The 21,173-nt window shown below is 35.8% G+C and overlaps 1 protein-coding gene across 1 annotated transcript in view; it reads left to right on the top strand.

Annotated features, from left to right (window-relative positions):
* col4a4 (collagen, type IV, alpha 4) overlaps positions 1-21,173 on the top strand; it is a 99,583-nt gene that overhangs the window by 4,881 nt on the left and 73,529 nt on the right. Inside the window, exon 4 of the mRNA XM_087284419.1 lies at positions 18,514-18,585. Within this exon, the coding sequence (XP_087140545.1) occupies positions 18,514-18,585 (72 nt within the window). The remainder of the gene's footprint in view (positions 1-18,513; positions 18,586-21,173) is intronic.

Raw genomic sequence — 21,173 nt, 5'->3', positions numbered from 1 at the left:
GTTCTGTAGATTGTCGAAAAAAATAGCTTAAAGGGGCTAATGATTTTGTCCCAAAAATGTCTTTTAAAAAATTAATAACTGCTTTTATTCTAGTTGAAATAAAACAAATAAGACTTTCTCCAGAAGAAAAAAATATTATCAGACAAACTGTGAAAATTTCCTTGCTCTGTTAAAAATCATTTGGGAAATATTTAAAAAAGAAAAAAAAATCAAAAGGGGGGTAATAATTCTGACTTCAACTGTATATATATATATATATATATATATATATATATATATATATATATATATATATATATATATATATATATATATATATATATATATATATATATATATATATATATATATATTTTTTTTTTTTTTTTTTTTTGTGTCATGTCAATCTGTGATGTGTTTAAGCTAACTTTATGTGATGGCACATTGGACTTTCATTGATGCTAGTTCTTTGCCATTGGCTTGAGTGTTTGACTTACTTGTGTGAGGACAAGGATTGAGAACTGCTGCTCTTTACCAGGAGTGTCCAAACTCTGTCCTTGAGGGCAGCTTTCCTGCTAGGTCTAGCCTTAACACCAATTAAACACATCTGAGCCAGATAATTAAGGTCTTGTTATTTCAGGTCAGTGTGTTTAGGCAAGTTTGAGCTAAACTCTGCAAGATAGTACCCCTCTTGGACAGATATTTTGCATCCCGGTAGAGTATGCTATCCAATTTTAATTATAATAACATTACATTACATTACAATTTGCATTAATAAAAATTGAAAAACATATTGAGAGTTTAAAAGGAGGGTGCAATCAGTATTCCTCCACAATCAATGTCTAGTGTGACCACCTTTTTAGCTTATTGAGATAAAGGTATCGATGATCAGTGTCTCAGTGCTGTGTTTATGTTAAAACTAAAAATCTTAACCTAAATATTTAGGCTTTTTTTTTTGCGCTTGTATTTTGATTTTAATCTCACTGGGCTCTCTTTGAAGTCAAGTTTCACATGATCCGAAGGGGTTATGATGGTATAAGGGATGTAGAAATCTATGAAAAAAGGTTATTGATGTCTTTCATCACCACATAAGAGAAAAAAAGGGGGTTTGAAGGTGAACAGTGGTTGATTTCTGATTGATAGATGTTTTCTGGGAGTGATTAGTAAATAGGAGTGGATTGCTGGTTATTGATACATGTGAACTGTGGTTTGGCTCCATTCAGTCATCATCTGTGTGGCTGAACTTGTCTTGCAGAGTGCAAAGGCACAGATGGATACAGAACATTACTTATGAGGGCAGATTAACATCATATTCACTAGAACTGAACAGATGAAGAATGGATAGACAGAATGAGAGATAGGTGTAATCGCTGAGATGTTAAGAAAAACATTGTCTACATCGATGCCCATCCTTGCTTTGACGTAAGAAGGGAGGAATGCAGACATATTTCTAATGTAAACAATCCAGCTAAACGGTCGGTCTGCTCAGAAAATCCTGTCATCATTTATTCACCTACCAATATGTTATACTATCCTCCAGTGAACATAAAAATAGATGGTTGAATGTTTTTTCATGCAGTTGCATGTGTACTGGAAAGGCATCTTAAAATTGAGCATCACAAACTGAGCCAAGTTTGCACTGGAATCTGATATATGGCCAGAAATTAACACACCAACACACACGCATAAAATTATAGCTAATATATTAGAATGTATATGTACCAGCGGCTAAGAAATATCTGTAAATGGACAGTATTTTCAAATGTACGTTGAAAAAATGACATATTTAATATATGTGAAATCTCTATACAGTATATCATAATTGGCACATATTGCCATATACCAGATTTCTATATTGCAAGGGCCTATATTAAATAAGTTTTTTTATATGTAAACAATGTGTGAATGACATGATGCCAAACTTAAAGAAGTCCTCCTCTGACTTCTGTGGTTGTAATTGGGGCTTTCACACCTATGGAACTTCCTGCTTTTTAGCATGGTCGTACTGTAGGAACTGTAGATCATTTGGTTACAGGATTGCCATTTGTGGGAATTAAATGAGCTAATAAGCTAAATGTTTAGACAAAAGATAGAGAAAATATTAAGGTTGTAATTCCGTTCATGATATTTAATTAAAATAATGTGTATTATGTTCGGCATGATGTGAAAGGAAGTATTCTGTGCTGCAATGTCAATCAACTTCTATGCAAATAAGTTTAATGAATCATGCTTCATTACGTATGTCACACAACCAGCGATCCCTCTCCAGAGATCGCTGGTTCTCACACGAACTTCAGGACTACACTTCCGCATTTCCCAGGACTACATTTTCATACATGCACTGCTCCCAGACACCCATGCTCACACATCTAGCTTGATTGCACTCACCAGCTGCACCTTGTCAGAGACTGATATCACATCACTTATAAGCCACTCATGAACCCATCCAGTTTGCTGAGTCTTGTTTGCATTTTGTGATATTACAACGCGTTTCCCTGTCTTGTTTCTCTGTGTTAGACCTTAGCCTAGTTTTCCTTGTTCTCCTGTTTAGTAGGGATGGCTGACGTGAAACTGATGTTTCGACACAGTGTCGAGATCCCGAAGCGCAAGTGTTTCGAAACACTGCACCGAAGCATGATCCGAAGCACCAAAGTCACGTGACTAAAGTGTTTCGAAACACCTAGTCACGTGACTAAAGCGATTCAAAGCATCGATCAGCTTAGAAACGTTTCAAGACCTGGCGAATCCTCATTTGACTGCCAAGGTCTCTGAACAACCTCTGTCTCATATGGCTTAGAGGACTGTGTGTTTGCTAATTGATTCTAAACTTTGCATGATGTTTTGGGTTCGAATCCCGACTTGTACAAATTCTCTAAAATCATGGTTTTATGTATTTTAATCATGTTTCTGTTTTGTGTAGCCTAAATAGGATACAGCTACAGTTACGCCATCAATTTAGCATCATTTTTGTAACACTGTAAAACAATAATAAATATTTTTACAGTATGGTTAGGGTTAGGGTAGACATTAATAAATTACAATAAATGGGAAATTTAATGAATAATATAAATAATTCTTGATAACTTCAGGCCACCGTTTTTGATCTAGCAACAACCCTGTTTTAAGACAAAAACAAGACATATTTATTCACAAATTGTTTATTCCGATATCAGACCAATGTTGAAACAAAACGATACAAGAGCAAAGCATTACCAACTGGTATTAAAGCATTTCAAAACAACTGCGGCAGACTGGCTTCGAAACCTACAAACCCTGCACGGAAGTCTGACACCTTTACCACTGCTCTATTTTACTTGAAGTATAAAGTTGAGTTTAATCCCTCAATTTGTTCAATCGTTCGTTGCTGAAGCTGTTTCAGTGCAATACATTAAAAAATGACCACTAAATGTCACTGTAGAGCGGGGTTTCGAAACGTTTCGAAGCTTCGACACATTTGCTTCGACTGTTTCAGTGTTTCACGAAGCCTCGCTTTGCCCACCACTACTGTTTAGCCGCCTGCCTTTTGACCTGTTGCCTGTTAATACGATTACGATTTTGGATTTGCCTGCATATACCTGTTCACACCTGATTTGACCATTGCTTGCCTGACAAAGAATAAACTTGCATATTGGATCCTACCTCCAGTTGTTTCTGTCACTCCACCCGCGTCGTTACAACGTACATATGCACAAGTGCAAGTGTGAGTAATTAAAGGGAAAGTTTTTTTTTAATAATTATTTTTAAGGGGTTTTTCACCTTTAATTGAGATAGGACAGTTGAGGCTACAGACAGGAAAGAATTGGCAGCAGAGAGAGGGGTAGGGTCAGCAAAGGCCTTCGAGCCAGGAATTGAACTTGGGTCACCATAAGCACTATGATGCTATATGTCGGCGCACTTAACCACTGGGCTATTGGCACCGACAAAGGGATAGTTCACCCAAAATTCTGTAATAATTTACTCTCCCTCCACTTGGTTACAATCAGTGTTGTAGAAAGTTACTTTTGTAAGTAATGCATTACAATCCGCTTGTTAAGTGGTGACATTTTGGTGACGTATGTAATACTGTTTCCGGGTCCAAGCCGCCACTCATTTGAGTTGAGAAATTATTCGTTTATGATCACTTTTTATTCATATGACACATTAAAGTTAATTTTATTAAAGTCATAGTCATAGTGTACACAACAACCTCTGGGCTTGCTACATAACAAATACCAACATTTTAACAATTTATAAAAAAACAAATCACTCTCTGGCCATCGGATATTAGGCATTTACATATATGTTACGATTGTGATTTTCGAAAGTATTAAATCGCTTCATAAATGTTTATTATTACCATTTCATGAGTCTCCCCGTACAGTTGAATAGAGCTCTTGGAACCGGAAGCAGCTTCGCGTGAGGTCACACTTAACAAGCGGATATTGAGTTACTCCCCAACTTGTTGGGTTGCTTAGTTACTTTATATGTTAAGTAATGCGTTAGGTTACTTTTAAGTTACATTTTCTTACCTGGCAGAGGCTTGATATATTTCAGAACTTGCAGGTTTTTTTTTTCTTAATTTGTAAAAAAAGAGGAGCTCTATAATTAACAACACACTGTATAATCTTTATTAAGAACAAACAAACACACACACACATTAAAAATAATAATGTAGAATAATGTTATCTTCTGAGAACTTCCTGACCACAGAGCTATAAATGGTGTATATACAAATGAAAGAAAGGTTAAAGCAATGTGTTTGCTACTTTTGTAGTTTTTGGGTAATTAGTTACATAAAATCACTGTCCATTGACACTATAATCTCCTTTTCCTTTTCTTCAACGTGTTCAAAATAATAAGAATACTTCCATCACAATGTAAGGCTCTACCATATTTGTTTTTATCTGTTCACACATTTTCTCATTGAGTGCAGGATTCAACGTGACTACATTATTTTTAATTCAGCAAGTTTTTTCAAAAGGTAGCTTATCAATTTTTTTACGCAGTAACTCAAATATTATTACTTATTTCTATAAAGTAATACCTTATTTTACTCGCTACTTAGAAAAGTAATATAATTATGTAACCTCCAATACTTACATTTACATTTAGTCATTTAGCAGACGCTTTTATCCAAAGCGACTTACAAATGAGGACAAGGAAGCAATTTACACAACTATAAGAGCAACAATGAAAAAGTGCTGTAGGCAAGTTTCAGGTGTGTAAAGTCTAAAAAGGAAAGCATTAGTAATGTGATTTTTTATTTTTATTTTTTTTGAGTACAGTTAGTGGTATATCCAGAGGCAATTGCAGCTTAGGAAGTGAAGTGGAGACTAAATAGTTGAGTTTTTAGTCGTTTCTTGAAGACAGCAAGGGACTGCCATTCTGATGCAGTTAGGGAGTTCATTCCACCAACTGGGCAGATTGAATGCGAGAGTTCGGGAAAGTGATTTCTTCCCTCTTTGGGATAGAACCACGAGGCGACGTTCATTCACTGAATACTTGTAATGCATTACCCCAACACTGGTTACAATACGTCTGAGATCACAAAAGAAGATATTTTGAAGAATGTTAGAAACCAGTAGCAATTGGCTTCCATAGTAGGTTTACTTCCTGTAGAAGTCAATGGATATTTGTTTCCACATTCTTTAAAATATCTCAATTAGTGTTCAACAGAAAAGAGGGTAAAGGTTTGGTACAGCTAGAGGTAAATTAGGTAAACTGACTAAATTATCATATTTGGATAAACTAAAGTTGTCTACTTAATGACCACTAGTGTATTTAATAACAAGCATTTCAAGTCAGATTAAGACCAGACTCAATCAAATTTTAAACCAGTTTTGTAAACCTCATCATAGGTGCCCTGCAAAGTCTCTAAAGAGCTATGGCTTCCTCAAACATCTTTCAGGCTTTTGAGTGAATAACAACCTAAATTTCAGTCTTTTCTCATATAAACTAATGTATAAATGTATTTAAAGACCTGTAATGTAGAGTAGTCAGCTTTTACTGAAATGAAGCTAAAAAGATATGGTTATAGAAAGTTATACAGGTTTGGATCGACGAGAGGGCGTATAAATGATTAGAGAAAGGAACACAGGAAAAGTGAGAGTGCTGTATTGATGGCATGCTGTGGTTTCTACACAGATATAAATTGTTTTGCCTCAGGCGTTGCGTCTGATTCTGTGTGAAGGGGGTCAGAGGTAAGGTTGTAAACCTGAACGAAAAATGACCAGGTGTCACAAAGCAGGTGCTGCCTCAGCTCACACTTACTCAAACACACACACACACACACACACACACACACACACACACACACACACACACACACACACACACACACACACACACACACACACACACACACACACACACAGGGAAAATGTATCAGGCCTACATACCCGCACATACACATGTACATATCCTGTCGTTCATTTAGATGAATGACATGTGTAAATTATCTGTCATATGGCATGAGGGAGCAACTTCCAGCCTGATGATTTACAGAACAGTTTGGCGCATAGTTATGTTTCACATGATCGTTTAAACCTTTTGATTTAAAGGCTTGAAATACTTGAAAATAGTGTGTCAAAGCAAACGTAACTTGCTTGAGATTTGGATTGCCTTACTGTTTCGTAATTCCATTTGTGTTATATCTTACATTTTGCTTTATTTATTTCACAACAAGGGTCTGTGTACATTAACATTCCTCATAAAAGTAATCCAGATTAGCCCAAATACTAGTTGACTTTGGTAGTGCCAGATGTTACAGGCTTATACCAGTGGTTCTCAAACATTTTACACCAAGTACCACCTAAGAAAAACCAAGAACCACCATAATGACCAGTATTGAAATACAGTAATGTACAGCGCTAAATGAGAGAGTATTTGGTCCCTTTTTAAATAAGGGCAAACAGGTTGGTAATAATAAAAGCTGCTGTTTGTGGAGTTGCTTAATGATCCTCTGCTGAGATTTTGAGAGATTCAATGTATTATATTTCAGCTGATTCCATCTAAGGCTGTGACTGAAGTCAGTTGTAGTTTTGTGTTTCTGTGTTTCTGTTTATTAGTAGCAGGGGTTCATCATCAGTGCTCAGTCATCACCTTATTAATCCTTTCTTTGTCTCATTAACTTGAGTTACTTTAATTCAATTTAGAGAGGGACCAAATACTATTTAAACTGCGTAAATTTTACTCAGGATTTTAATGTGTAGCAGACCTAATTAAGCAGCTACAGCTCTGCACAATTCAAAAACAAGGCAGATTAGTTTCTATTATTATGAATATGTATTATTGTCAGCCACTTTAAACATTATACATAGTTTGAACATTAGCTCTGTACTGTGCTTACAGGTATAAATAAGAAAATACATAATGTTTAAATGAAATGTGCTTCTAAAAGTTAATTAAAATGGCTCTGTTGTTAAAAAGTGAAAAGAAAACTGCTGTAAAGTATTAACATTAAGTAGCCTATTCATCAAAACCTGGAAGTGTTCCTCATAAATATAGGCTAGATGTGGCTCGGGGCCAGCGTGAAAGACGCTCGGGAAAGTAGACAGGATTGCCACTGTATGGAGTCAGAAAAGACTCAAAAGTAATTCACGCAAAAGTCACGATGTACACATGCGTAGCCAAATTCACGTGCATAAAATCAAATTCTGGTGTGTAAAATATTCATATTCACAAAAAAAATTCACGTGCACAAAATAAAAATACATTTTCATAAAATACGTTTCACAAATGCAAAACACCATTTGCAAATTTATTAGAGTGTACAAAAAGTTTTGAATGTTTAAAACTTGCGAGTTCATCCTAAATGAGAATGTGCAAATCCTCTTTCACGTACGACTCCCCCTGGATATGTGCATGTGTATTTTTGAGACTTTCCTGGCAGAGTCAGGGCAACTCATACCTTTCAGCCAATCAGATGAGAGCTGTAGTCGATGACACCCACTTTTCGCTCCATTTGCGCAGACTGTTCCTCTCCAGCATGGCAAACCGAGCCGCCAGCAGTCGCAGTCGCACTTTTTTTCATTTATTTATTTATTTTACCATAGCCTCACTCTTTTTATTCATTATTTTCCCGCAGCTCCACTCTTCTTATTTATTGTCTCAGGCCCCATGAGCAAAATGTAGCCTGTAGGGTAATGATAAAGATTAACTATCATTCCGGCCACACAAGTGAAACAGCGCTATTGTGGTCCAGCCGTCAGCACATTGCATTGCAACGCCGTTGATCTGTGTTCGATCCTCACCTGAATAAATCTTTTTCATTTTTACAGACATATAAAACTGTAAGGTTGTTGAATATTTTAAGTTCTAAAGCAGCTGTTTTCTTGAAAAAGACGTGATAGTGTAATTAGAAACTGAATTGGAAATGACCTTATTTTAATATAGTCCGTTGTGAACTGAGGTGGGCCTGTCTAAGGCTTGAAACTCCAAGGCTGAAAAGGAGTCACACTCCGGCCCTGATTATATCTAATGAACGCAAATCCTTAGCGTTGAACCTTGATATTCATATATAAACTCTTTTTGATCAATTTTTAAATAGAGTTAAAATAACATGTATATATGACTCATTTATATTTCTTTGAAGTCTAAACATTAACTTGTATTTTTAATATATGATTTGGAATGACATTTCAGTTAGAAATTAGAACTGCTTACTGTGTGTTAGGCCGCTTTTACACTGTCAGGTCTTGATGTCCAATTCCGATTTGTTGCCTATATCTGATTTTTTTGCCTGTCCATTTACGCGTTCTTTTAATTGTGACCCACATCAGATTCATGTGTTTACACTTGCCATACAATTTACGATGTCCCGTATGCATTAAGGTGGGTTCTAGCATCTGCATCACACTAGCCACGATGGAAGAAATTGTCTTGCTTTTAGCTCTGCGAAATATGAGAAGTTTGCTCAACTTTAAAATGATTTTAAGGCTGAGGTGCAGGAAGAGGGAAAGTGCCTTCATCACAGCTCGTGGCATTCAGAGGAATTTGTGGGCCTTAGAGTAGGCTTTGTGTGTCAGAAAAGCAAGTCGTTAAACTATTCCTGTCAACATTGGGATATAAAAATACAGGATACGCCCCCAACAACCATCACAAATATGGGTGGAGATTAGCTTCAAATGATAGAAAGCATAACGAATGTCACAATCACCAGCGATCCACTCCTGACAGATCGATGGTGGACTACAAATGTCATGTTTAGGAACTACAAATCCTATCAGGCCATGTCACATCACAGCTGATGAGACACACACAGCTGAGACTTGTGATCACTGATCATTCAGACTATTTATAAACCACACATACACCAGTTTAGCATGGAGTTTATAATGTTGATGTACGTTTCTATTTCTTTGATTTTGCCTGTTTTTTTTACCTTAGCCTTGTTTATTGTTTGATCCTTTTCGCTATCTATTATGACTTTATGCCAGTTTTTTGACTACTTTTTGGAATGACCTTTTTGTGCCAGCCACTTCTGTTTCTCCCTGTTTTGCTTAAACATAATCTTATTTTAACTGCACTTGGATCCTCGTCTCTGTTGTCCCTTGCTTTGTTCCCCCCCTTGACAACGAACATTAGAAAATTGAAAAGTAAGTAAAAGGTTTAGCCTATAAAAATCAATTTACTGATAACATCAGTGTTATTGTATGTGTCAAATAGTTAAAAGTGTGTTCAATTTTTTACTTTAATTACACAGTTTGAAAACCACTGGCCTCAAACTATAAACAAAACTCAAATAGGCAACAAAACAACGAACAATAGCAAAAAAAAAACCTTGAGAGTAAACTACACAACCATTTCAAAACTTGATGTTTTCCCTATGGATTTTTAAAAATAACACCGATAAAAACTAAACTGTTATTTGTCAAAAATCTTCAGCACTTGTTTATAATTTATTATTACATGGTAGACTAGTAATGCATTGACAAATTAAGACATTATCTTTTGGTTCAGCCCAATTCTTAGGCTAATGTTTCCCGTTTAAGAGTTCTAGTTAGAGAGTAAAAAAAGGAGTTATCTGTTGCGCTCTTTCTGATTGGCTGTCTGGTCGACATCCTGTCGGAGGTGTGAAGTGAAGCGGGCGTACAGGTAGGGGAAGAGCAGATGGATGTGGGAAAGATACAGAAAGAGCAAGGTTTTAACACATCCTAATGACTTAATTCACAAGACCTTTTAAACCTTCAAACTGCTGGCTGGAGGTCTGGACTTCATAATAAAGGTCAAGCAAGGACCACCTAAGACGCTGAATGACTTGTAAAGCAGCCAATCACAGTTCGTTATGTTCAGGCGCAAGTTTAAAGGCATGTTAATAGACAGTTAAATCAAAGAATGGCATGCATGTTTTATTTTACACTAAAGCCTGAATACTTCTGAATTGAGTGATACCCTTACACACATTGTATGTTATAGATGGCATTGTGAGGATTTATACTTGTGAGTTCTGTCTTGTTCTGCAATAACACTCCCAAAACACTAACGGGCAGTGGAATTTCTGCAGAAAATGCATGTGATGCCATTGTAGAAGTAGCTCAAACTCATTCAAAGATAAAAGAGGCAGGAACTTGCCTCCATTCAACAACTTTAATCATTATAAAATATGAACAAAGCAAAATTATCCATGACTTCTGAAAAAGACATCTTAAGCTAGTGACGACATTTGATGATGGGTGCATGTGTAGTAGTTCTTAAGGGAATATTTTCATCCCTACCCCATCACACTTTTTTCAAGGACCAAGGGGATGGCAGACAGTAGGCGTATTGGTTGAGGAAAGGGTAAAAAATGGAATTGCAATTGGGCCTAAGTGCCTCAAGCAAAACTTTTGACATCTTTTGGACATTTCTTTTCATTATCAAGGTTGAATACATTTGGAGTCCAGTGCTCAACATGTAAAGTAAATGTAAACATCAATGTAAACAATGTAAAGATCATTCTTGTGTTTCTGAAGTGAAAGCCCGCACCAAACCTCTCACCAGGAAAAAGCCTGACCTTTGCAGAGGAGCAAGTTGCGTGGACAGAGAATTGCTCCAAAGTTCAGGACAATAGCCTTGCCTCACAGCAATCTTGGTAAAGCAGTTGCCTGAAGTTAAAAGCATTTAAATAATGGAACCTGATTGAAAATGTCTATAAAATCAACGACAACAAAGTTCTGGCCAAGAAACTTCTTCAGTAAACTGTGGAAGAGACTGTGGAATGAGTGGATAAAACAAGATAAAGCAGATAGTCATGTCCTAAGAGACTACACTATAAAAAAAGTTCAAAATCAAATTTAAATCAAATGAACTTTTCAAGTAATCTCACTTTACATCAATCAAACAAACTAAAAATATTAAGTTAAACTAGGTATAACTTAAAATAATGAGTTGAAATCTGATTATCATATTTAAATAAGTTAAAGCAACAAGTCTTCACTTTATGTCAATTTATTTGCAGTGTGCAGCAAGTTGCCTTACAATTTTAAGTTGAGTCAATTTTTTTTTTTACAGTGTAGTGATGTGTTGTGAATTATCATTATATGAAGAGTTTACATGCAAAAACCTCTAAATGGCATCTCAAATTTTCCTCTAAAATCAGAATTTTTATCAAGCATCTGTGTGTGTTTAGTAATATCACCTTTATGGCAAAGAATAAGTCCTTTTCCTGTTCTTTAAATGAAATACCTCTAAATAAACAAAGGAGGCTGAGAAAAATTTTCATTTTCTATGGAAATTTTAGAAGGCATTTAGAGGTTTTTGCATTAGAACTCTTCATATTTTGATTACTGATCAGTTTCTTTTCCACTTAAAGGTTGTTCTTTTTTAAGTGATTTGCCCTACTATCAAATTAGTAGTTACAACTTAAATTCCTTAAAAATTTGAATCATAAATAAAATAATCTCAACAAAAAAAACGATTACATTTTTGAAAATTTTCAGATTCTCTAAATTTGATCTCAACTGTACACTAGAGCAACAAACTCATTACATTAAAGATTACATCCCTTTAACATAATTTTTTTAGAGATGTGAGAAAATAATTGATGCATCGCGATTCAGAATCGATTCTCAAAAGTTCAGAATTGATTCTGTGTTCAAATTAGATCTTGCGGAAATAAAGCTCTGCTTAAACAGAAATAATAAGTGTTGAAATGTACGTATACCTTATGCATGCTGCTGAATTCGCTTAATTTGGACAAATGGATAGAGGAATTACCAACCTACTGTAAGTCACACATGCTGCAAACGTCTTTGCGTAAAAGGAAGCTGAATGGAGTGATGACCTAATTAAAAATGCTCGACTCTGCAGTTCTCATTTTATATCACGTATGTTCACCCTATGCTGAATCATACACATCACTTGTTTTTGATTACAGCAATGATTTCAGCAAAAACAGTTAAATATGGTGAATTAAACTGCAAACACTGAATGCTTAGAATGAAATGTAAAAGTGTAAGTTCACATACCTTGCCATACAGGTGCAGTTCGCTGTCAGAATGCAGTTGTTTTGCTTGTTGATGATTACACAGGCCTTGTACAGTTCTGTCTTCTTTCCTTGACTTTGGCTTGGCAGAACCTTGGTTTTTAGCACTACAAAGTTTTGAATCTGGTTATCATGGAACATTATTTCTTGCACATGACCACACAGAACAAAATTGTAGGCATCCAAAGACTTGTAGGCCTTTAACTTCTCTCCTGGAAAATCACTTGGAGTTGCAACGAGATAGTTGTATATTTCAGGCTGGATGCTTGTAAAAAAATATTGTTACAGTAACATTGTAAAGAAATTGTTACATTCATTCATTTTCTTAGGCTTAGTCTGTATTTCAGAGGTCCCCACAGCGGAATATACCCCTGTCGTTGTTACATTGAGGAGCCAATAAAAATGAAGTTATCTTGAGCTTTGATTCCCCATTGACACATCGATTCATCTTACAAAACTTAAAATGTGCAGATTAAAACCTAAGTTGCAACCAGTTACAAATTAGCCAAAGTCCACAAGTATTTTAGGAATCTATCCTGTGTAGTGTTCGGTAATTACCATGCCACCACTTACTGTAACATCATCTTGTGTTGAAGACTAAGACTATACAGCAGCTCCCTTAAAACACAACCAATCCCAAACCCAATATCATCAGGAAGAAAAAAAGCCAAGTTTGGAAGTAACTCGATCTCTTATAACTTAAGATTGTGCTTGCGATGGGATAGTGTGCATTACAGGCAGTATGGGGGAAAAACAGGGAGCAAGACGGGAGAAGTGAGGGAATAGGGGAAGCGTGTCTCCCGGTCATGCAGAATACACTAAACTCTCTAATCTTGCACTTCTGACTTGAAGCGTGCGGTTACGCTCATCAGCCAGTCAGCACGGACCATCTCAAACTATGAGTTGATGTCACCGCCCAGCATTTAAAACCATTAATTCCTGTGTAGGTCACAACCCACTTGAAAACAGCTGCTGAACGTGTGTTTTGTGTACTGTATATACTAAATGTTTTGGGTTGTAAAATTGCACCAGTTTCATATATTAGATCAATAATGGTCATAATCATTGTGGTAATAATATGCTTATTTTTTAGGGGGTGAGTGGGGCATTTTCTTAAATATTGTATGTCTATGAAACAATTTAATGCACCAATATTTATATACAGTAGTCCACATTTAAAGTAGACCCAGTCTCATCTTAGGAAAATCTTAAAAAAAAAGTTGTTTGAAAAAATTAACCCAATCTTGGGTTTGTTCATGATCCAACGTTGGCTTACAACACAGGTGTCAAACTCAGTTCCAAAAGGGCCGCAGCTCTGCACAGTTTAGTTCCAACTCTAATTAAACACACCTGATCAAACTAATTGAGTCCTTCAGGCTTGTTTGAAACCTACAGGTGAGTGTGTTGCAGGGTTGGAACTAAACTATGCAGGGCTTCGGCCCTCCAGGAATTGAGTTTGACACCCCTGGCTTACAACAACCCAGATTTTTTCAGTGTACAATCTCTTCTCTTTCCTTTATATTTGTATTGTTAGTTCAATGATTTTGTCTCAGTGCAAGAATATAATAATCTTGAAAAATACTGGGTTTTTAAATCCCAATTTTGGGTCAACAATGGACAAATCCAACAGCTGGATTAAGAAGTGTCATTTAAATTGTTTTTGAAAAAAAAAAGACCCAATGTTGGATTTGTGCATACTGTATTTGACCCAATGTTCGGTTACAACAACTCAGATTCACATATTTAGTGTGATGATTTTGGCTCAGCGTAGGAATATAATTACCTTGAAAAATGCTTTGTTTTTATATCCCAATGTTGGGTCAAATATGAACAAATCCAGTAGCTGGGTTAGGAAGTGTCATTTAAATCTTATATAATTAATTGACCCAATATTGGGTTTGTCCATGTTTAACACAACGTTGTGTTACAACAACCCAGATCTTTTTCAAAGTGTATAATTTCTTTCCTCTCCTTTATATTTATATTGTTAGTTCAATAATTTTGGCTTAGTGTTAGAATATAATTATCTTGAAAAAAGCTGGGTTGTTATATTACAATGTTGGACCAAATATTGACAAGCTGGGTTATAAAGTGTTATTTAAATATTATATTTATAAGTGTTTATTTGATTGCCAAATTTTATCGTACTGGAAAATTTACAATTGGAAAATTTACCTAATTACAATTGGAAAATTTAACCCTACTTTCAATTTTTGTCCGTGTTTGGCCCAACACTGGGTTACACCACCCCAGTTGTTTTTTTAAGTGTTTATAATTTCTTCCTTCTCCTTTATATTATATACTTAGTGCATTCATGTTGGCTCAGTGTAAGAATCTAACTATCTTGAAAAATGCTTGGTTGTTACAGTATATCCCAATGTTGAGTCAGATATGGACAAATCCAACAGCTGGGTTCATTCATTAATTTTCCTTCGGCTTAGTCCCTTTATTCATCAGGGGTTGCCACAGCGGAATGAACCGCCAACTTATCCAGCATATGTTTCACACAGCGGATGCCCTTCCAGCTGCAACCCAGTACTGGAGTACACTCTCGCAAACGCTCACATACACTACAGCCTTTTTAGTTTATTCAATTCACCTGTACCCCATGTCTTTGGACTGTGGAGGAAACCGGAGCACCTGGAGGAAACCCACACATACACAGGGAGAACATGCAAACTCAAACCAGCAACCTTCTTGTTGTGAGGCAATAGTGCTAACCACTGAGTCACCATGTTATCCCCAACAGCTAGGTTATAGTGTGCCATTTTAATTGTGTTGAAAAAATTTACCTAATGTTGGGTTTGTCCATATTTGACCCAACCAAGATGTTTTCAGAGTGTACAATTTCTTCCCTCTCCTTTAAATTCATATATTTATACTTAGTGCGTTAACTTTGGCTTAGTGTCACAATATAATCATCTTGTAAAGTATACTTTGTCCTTAAAGGAGTTTGTAGTGTGCATTACCGTTGCCAGCACTTCAGACTTCTGTTCGTCTGTGTTGTGATAGATTGGCATTTTACCCTTTTAAATGGCATAGTTTGTGGTTAATTTTAACACGCTCTGTGTCTCTTGCCAAAATGTGAGTTGTTTTTCTTTTGTTTCGCCTGGTTAAAATGTTTCCATTTTTTTAAGAACTCCAAATGGCATCCTGGAACAAATATTTAAACCATGACTTAAAGGGATACATACCCAAAAACATAAATTTACTCACTATTTACTTATCATCAAGTGTTTCACGAGTTTCTTTCTTCTGTTGAACACACAGGAAGATATTCTGAAGAAAGCTGAAAACCTGTAACCATTGACTTCCATTGTAGAAAAAACAAATACTATGAAACTGCTGTGAATTAAGACCAGGAGACTTTTTGGGTATCTTCAAAGCAGAATCCTTTAACAAGGACTTGCCATTGCTGTGCTGTTCATCGAAAAAAAACAACTTTTGCAGCCTGGCACTGGTTACAATTAAGGGGGCAGTGCGTATTAGTAGGACCAAAAACTGCCATGACAAGTTTAGTTTACTTGACTGAAAGTATCACCCGGATGTTTGTTGGACAAAAGACAAAGCCGTGCCTTGAACGTACCATTTGCATTACAAATTATACTGTCTCTTACATATATTCAGTCAAACCTCATCCCTCAGAATAGATTTTTAAAAATTGTAATCCCACAGATGTTAATGTTACAGGTTTCAACATTTTTCAAAATATCTTCTTTTGTTAAAAAAAAAAACAAAAACAAAAAAACACATATTTAAAGAAGTAAAGGGTGAGTAAACGATGACAGATTTTTCATTTTTGGGTGAACTATCCCTTTAAGGTTAAGGGGTCCATCTGTACATGTACACTTAAAAAGATCCTTCTGTCATCCAGAGGAATAGTGAATGTTAGAGAAAGTGGTTGTTGTCTCTGTGCAGCGAGTGCTCATTTTAGACGTGCGTCTGTGTTTATAGACACAGTTCACGTGTATGCGATAAGTGTGTGCTAGTGAATGGCATCTGATTGTGAGCAGAGTTTATCACTCTTTCTCTTCCTCTCCATACGTGCCTGACTACCTCTAAAAAGACATAACATGTCCTTAACTTCCTCTGTCCCTCTTGAACTCAATGTGCTCACATAGTTCAGTCTGACTCGGCTATCACTCTTTCTTGTCTTTTGTCTCCCTCACTCTGCATGGTTCTCTCTTCTCTCATTATCTGTGTTTACATTCCTCTCGTTGTGTTTGTTCGCTCACGTTCATGTCTGTGGATCCCCTCTTGTCTGTGGGCCTCAATATCATACTCCTAGTCTGGCACAGAATGGGCAGGAGTAGCTCTTGGCTGACAGGAATCACACAATGATAATAATCTAAAACATGCCGATCTGTCTTGTACGGTACGTGTTGTCCAAAAATCATGTAAACCTCAAGTACTTGATCACGGTTTTAAAACCGGCAAATTTTTTTGCTATACTGCTCCTAAGGTATGTGCAAGATTTTTTTATTTTTTTAAAACAAAATTTTAAAAGGTTAAAGAAATCTGTGTTTTTAAACAATTGAAGACAGCAGAAGCCAATAATACATTTGCCTGATATGTTTACTGCTCCAAAATATTGTTTGTTTATATATATATATATATATATATATATATATATATATATATATATATATATATATATATATATATATATTGTTTCTCAAAATGAAATATATTGTGTTCAAAGCGGATATATATATATATATATATATATATATATATATATATATATATATATATATATATATATATATATATATATATATATATATAATGTATATATAAAATGTGTGTGTATGTATGTATATATATATATATATATATATATATATAATATTTTTATTAATATTAATATATTTAATTAATTATATTTAATACAATTAATGTTAATATATTTAATATATTAAAATTATATTATTTTTATATTAAATTTATATTTTATTATAATAAAAAAGCTGGAAGCATCAACCATAACAAGATTATTTAACATTGCATACTAATTTAAAAAAAATTCTTATGACCAAATACCAAGTATACAAGTATAGCCCACTTGGCAACAATTATTATTATTATTACATTTTTTCCTTTATTTAGCCAGGAGATCACATTGAGACAGGACTGTCTCTTCTTCCAGTGAGACCTGGTCAAGATGGCAGGCAGCACATAAAGTTTCACATAAAAATCACAAAAACAATACCACAAAGTTACAAAATCACCGTTCATAAAAACTTCAGATCATGAAAAACAGAGTCGGAAGTATGTCGAGATTGAGCCTATTTTGCAGGTCATTCAAAGTCCTGGGAGCGTAAATGGAAAAAGCACGTTTGCCAAGTTCTGACAATACCCTTGGGACTGTTAGACGAATACATGAACCAGATCTAGTGTGTTGGTTATTTGTGTGAAACGTTAACAAATTAGAAAGATAGGATTGTAATTTACCTAAAAGAGCCTTTAAAATAAATAAGTACAGATGTAGAAGCGTATTGCTGCATGATAAACAGAATCTAGTTTTCTTAGTAGAGTAGCAGCTGCGTGCATATAAAGATGATCACCATAATCCATTATAGACAGAAATGTACTCTCTTCTATTTTTTTACGGTCTTTATAAGGAAAAAATTTTTTTGATTGGTATAAAAAACCAAATTTTGGCCGAAGCTTTTTTAATATCTTGTCAGTGTGTATATCAAAGACTAATCTAACTCTTTCTATTTGAACACCATTCAGAGTTGTAATTGTCTGGTCTGTTAACTTAGTGTGGCCATGTATTTAGTCTTTTTTGAATTTAAAACCAATTTTAAGTCCTGCAATGTACACTGTAATACTTGTAAATGCTGTACGGCCTGGTTTAAAGAATGTGCCGCTGTATATATTATTGTGTCATTGGCATACAGGTGTATTTTAGCTGATAATATATTACTGACAATATGTTACTAACATTGATTAATCAATCTGCAATCAGCAGTTTTGTTTATTTATGTATTTTGTCAATTATAGTAACACTTATAAATAAATATTTCATTCACAAGATGGATAATTTGCGAGTTTCCATCTCACATCTCTATATTTGTGTGTTTTAGGGGGACAAGACAGAAGAGTGTGGAGGTCGAGACTGCAGCGTCTGCCAGTGTTTCCCCCCGAAAGGAGAGCAGGTGCGTCAAATACAGCATTCACACTTTTTTTTGTTACATCATGAAATATAGTCATTTTCAGGGTTTCACAGGGTTCAAGTGTCTGTTGATTTACTGTGTTATAAGTAGGCCCACACGAAATCTGCGCATGCAGAATTCCGCAGATTTTTAGCCCATCATTGATTCTGTTTATTTACTTGTGTAAATGTGTTTAAATTTATATTTATTTATAATTAATTTATAAATTATATTCAGTAATATTATTGACTAATATGAAATATTTATATGATTTATTTACAATATAGTTTGTAAAGTAATATTTTCTGTCTTTTAGAAGAGATATTACATGAGAGACTTGCTTTGTTTACCAAATAAAGAGGATCTAATTTGATTAGCATTTTAAACATTATATAAAAGTAAAAAATGTATTACTTTTTATTTCACAAATTAAGGTTTTTGTTATGATACTCCCAAAATCATTTCACATAAATCCACAGATTTTTTACGAAATTCTGCACAAAAATAGCAAAAAAATGTATGCAGATTCCATTTGGCCCTACCTATAAGGCCCTAATATACAGTACTTTACAGCAGTAGTTCTCAAAGTGGGGGTAGGGACCCCCCGAGGGGTCTAGAGAGAATGAAAGGGGGTCGCCTGGTGATTTCCAAAAAGCAATTATTTTTTATTAAACCATAAGAATGATCATATTTTATCCATAACCTACTTAAGAGAAAAATTTGTCGTTTATAGTTACTATATACTATAAAGTTACTACAGTAGCTTATAGTTACTAGTTCTATTGTATTCCGACCCCTGGGGTAATTACATTATATTAAAGACACAGCATTGGCGTCAGATGCAGCAGATTGATTTATAATGTGTGCGCCATTGCATGCAAGGTTTCTGTATTTATAACCACCTCAGAGGATATTGGGGGTCACGAGTCACTGGCATTGTCATTTTGAGAACCTCTGCTTTACAGTACCATTAATTATGCATTTTCTCCACCACAGTTCATGCCAGTTTGTTTTTACATGTACTCATATCACTCACTCACTCACTATCCTTTGGCTTAGTCCCTGTATCAGGGGTCACCACAGTGGAATGAACCGCTAATTACTCTGAGTCTGGCATACAGAATGCTTTATGCAGCAGATGCCCTTCTAGCCGCAATCCAGCACTGGGAAGTACTCATATCAAAATATTGTATATTCATTCATTCATTTTCTTGTCGGCTTAGTCCCTTAATTAATCCGGGGTCACCACGGCGGAATGAACCACCAACTTATCCAGCAAGTTTTTTACGCAGCGGATGCCCTTCCAGCCGCAACCCATCTCTGGGAAACATCCACACACACATTCACACACACACTCATACACTACGGACAATTTAGCCTACCCAATTCACCTGTACCGCATGTCTTTGGACTGTTGGGGAATCCGGAGCACCCGGAGGAAACCCACGTGAAGGCAGGGAGAACAAACTCCACACAGAAACACCAACTGAGCCGAGGTTCGAACCAGCGACCCAGCAACCTTCTTGCTGTGAGGCAACAGCACTACCTACCGCGCCACTGCCTCGCCCGTAAATATTGTATATTGATATAAATATTTATCTTCATACAATTTAGTTGTTTTAGTAATTTAGTCACTTTATTTATATTTGAAAAAGAAATAATAATGCAGGAGGGCTATACCTCGGGATACCCTCAGAAGAGCTGGCGGAAGTGTCTAGGGAGAAGGAAGTCTGAGGTTCTCTCCTGAGTCAACGAATGAATATACTGTACACCATTCAAACTTGATAGACTCCCTTAAAATTTCCCAATGGTCTATGGTGATATTGTAATAAGTAGGAGCTTTGAGTTTCCGCCTTCTTTATATAATTAAGCATGAATTTATGTGCTGAATTGCATATCATGTGCAAAAAATCTTGTTTCAGATATTTTCAAACTGCTGTTCACCTATTGATGCCTTTTAAATTGTGTGTTTATTTTGTAATTCAAGACTAAAATATGCAATGAATATTTATATGTTCTTCCAAATGTAACTCTCAGCAGTATGGACCAAGAAGGTCACTGGTACGAGCCCTGGCTTTGTCAGTTGGCGTTTCTGTGTGGAGTTTGCATGTTCACCCCGTGTTGTCGTGGGTTTCCTCTGGGTGCTCCGATTTCCCTCACAGTTCTAAGACAAGCGCTAAAGGTAAATTGAATATGCTAAATTGGCCGTAGTGTATGTGTGGGTGTAAATGCAAGAGTGTATGGGTTTCCGGGTGCTGGGTTGTGGCTGGAAGGGCAACCACTGCGTAAAACACATGCTGGATAAGTTGGCGGTTCATTCTACTGTAGCGAGTGTTTAAAACTTTTATGCCTCTACATACAGATTGAAGAACATAGTGAGTGTATCAGGACTTTTAAAGACCTCCAGAAGGCTGGGTTTTCAGACACAGGAAGTGTTAGTCTGAACGGCGAGAAGTCTCCCCTTGTTACGGGAGCGTTTTAATCTCATTAACTAGGCCTCACTCTAATCCTATTTATTCTGTTGTCGCACAACATTCAGTACATGTTCACTCAAACACTGGCACACTGACCCAGTTTCATGCCAGTAGCAC

Source organism: Danio rerio, chromosome 15, assembly GCF_052040795.2.
Source record: "Danio rerio strain M-AB ecotype USA chromosome 15, GRCz13ab, whole genome shotgun sequence".
Taxonomy (NCBI): domain Eukaryota; kingdom Metazoa; phylum Chordata; class Actinopteri; order Cypriniformes; family Danionidae; genus Danio; species Danio rerio.
This window is presented reverse-complemented; position numbering and strand designations above follow the sequence as displayed.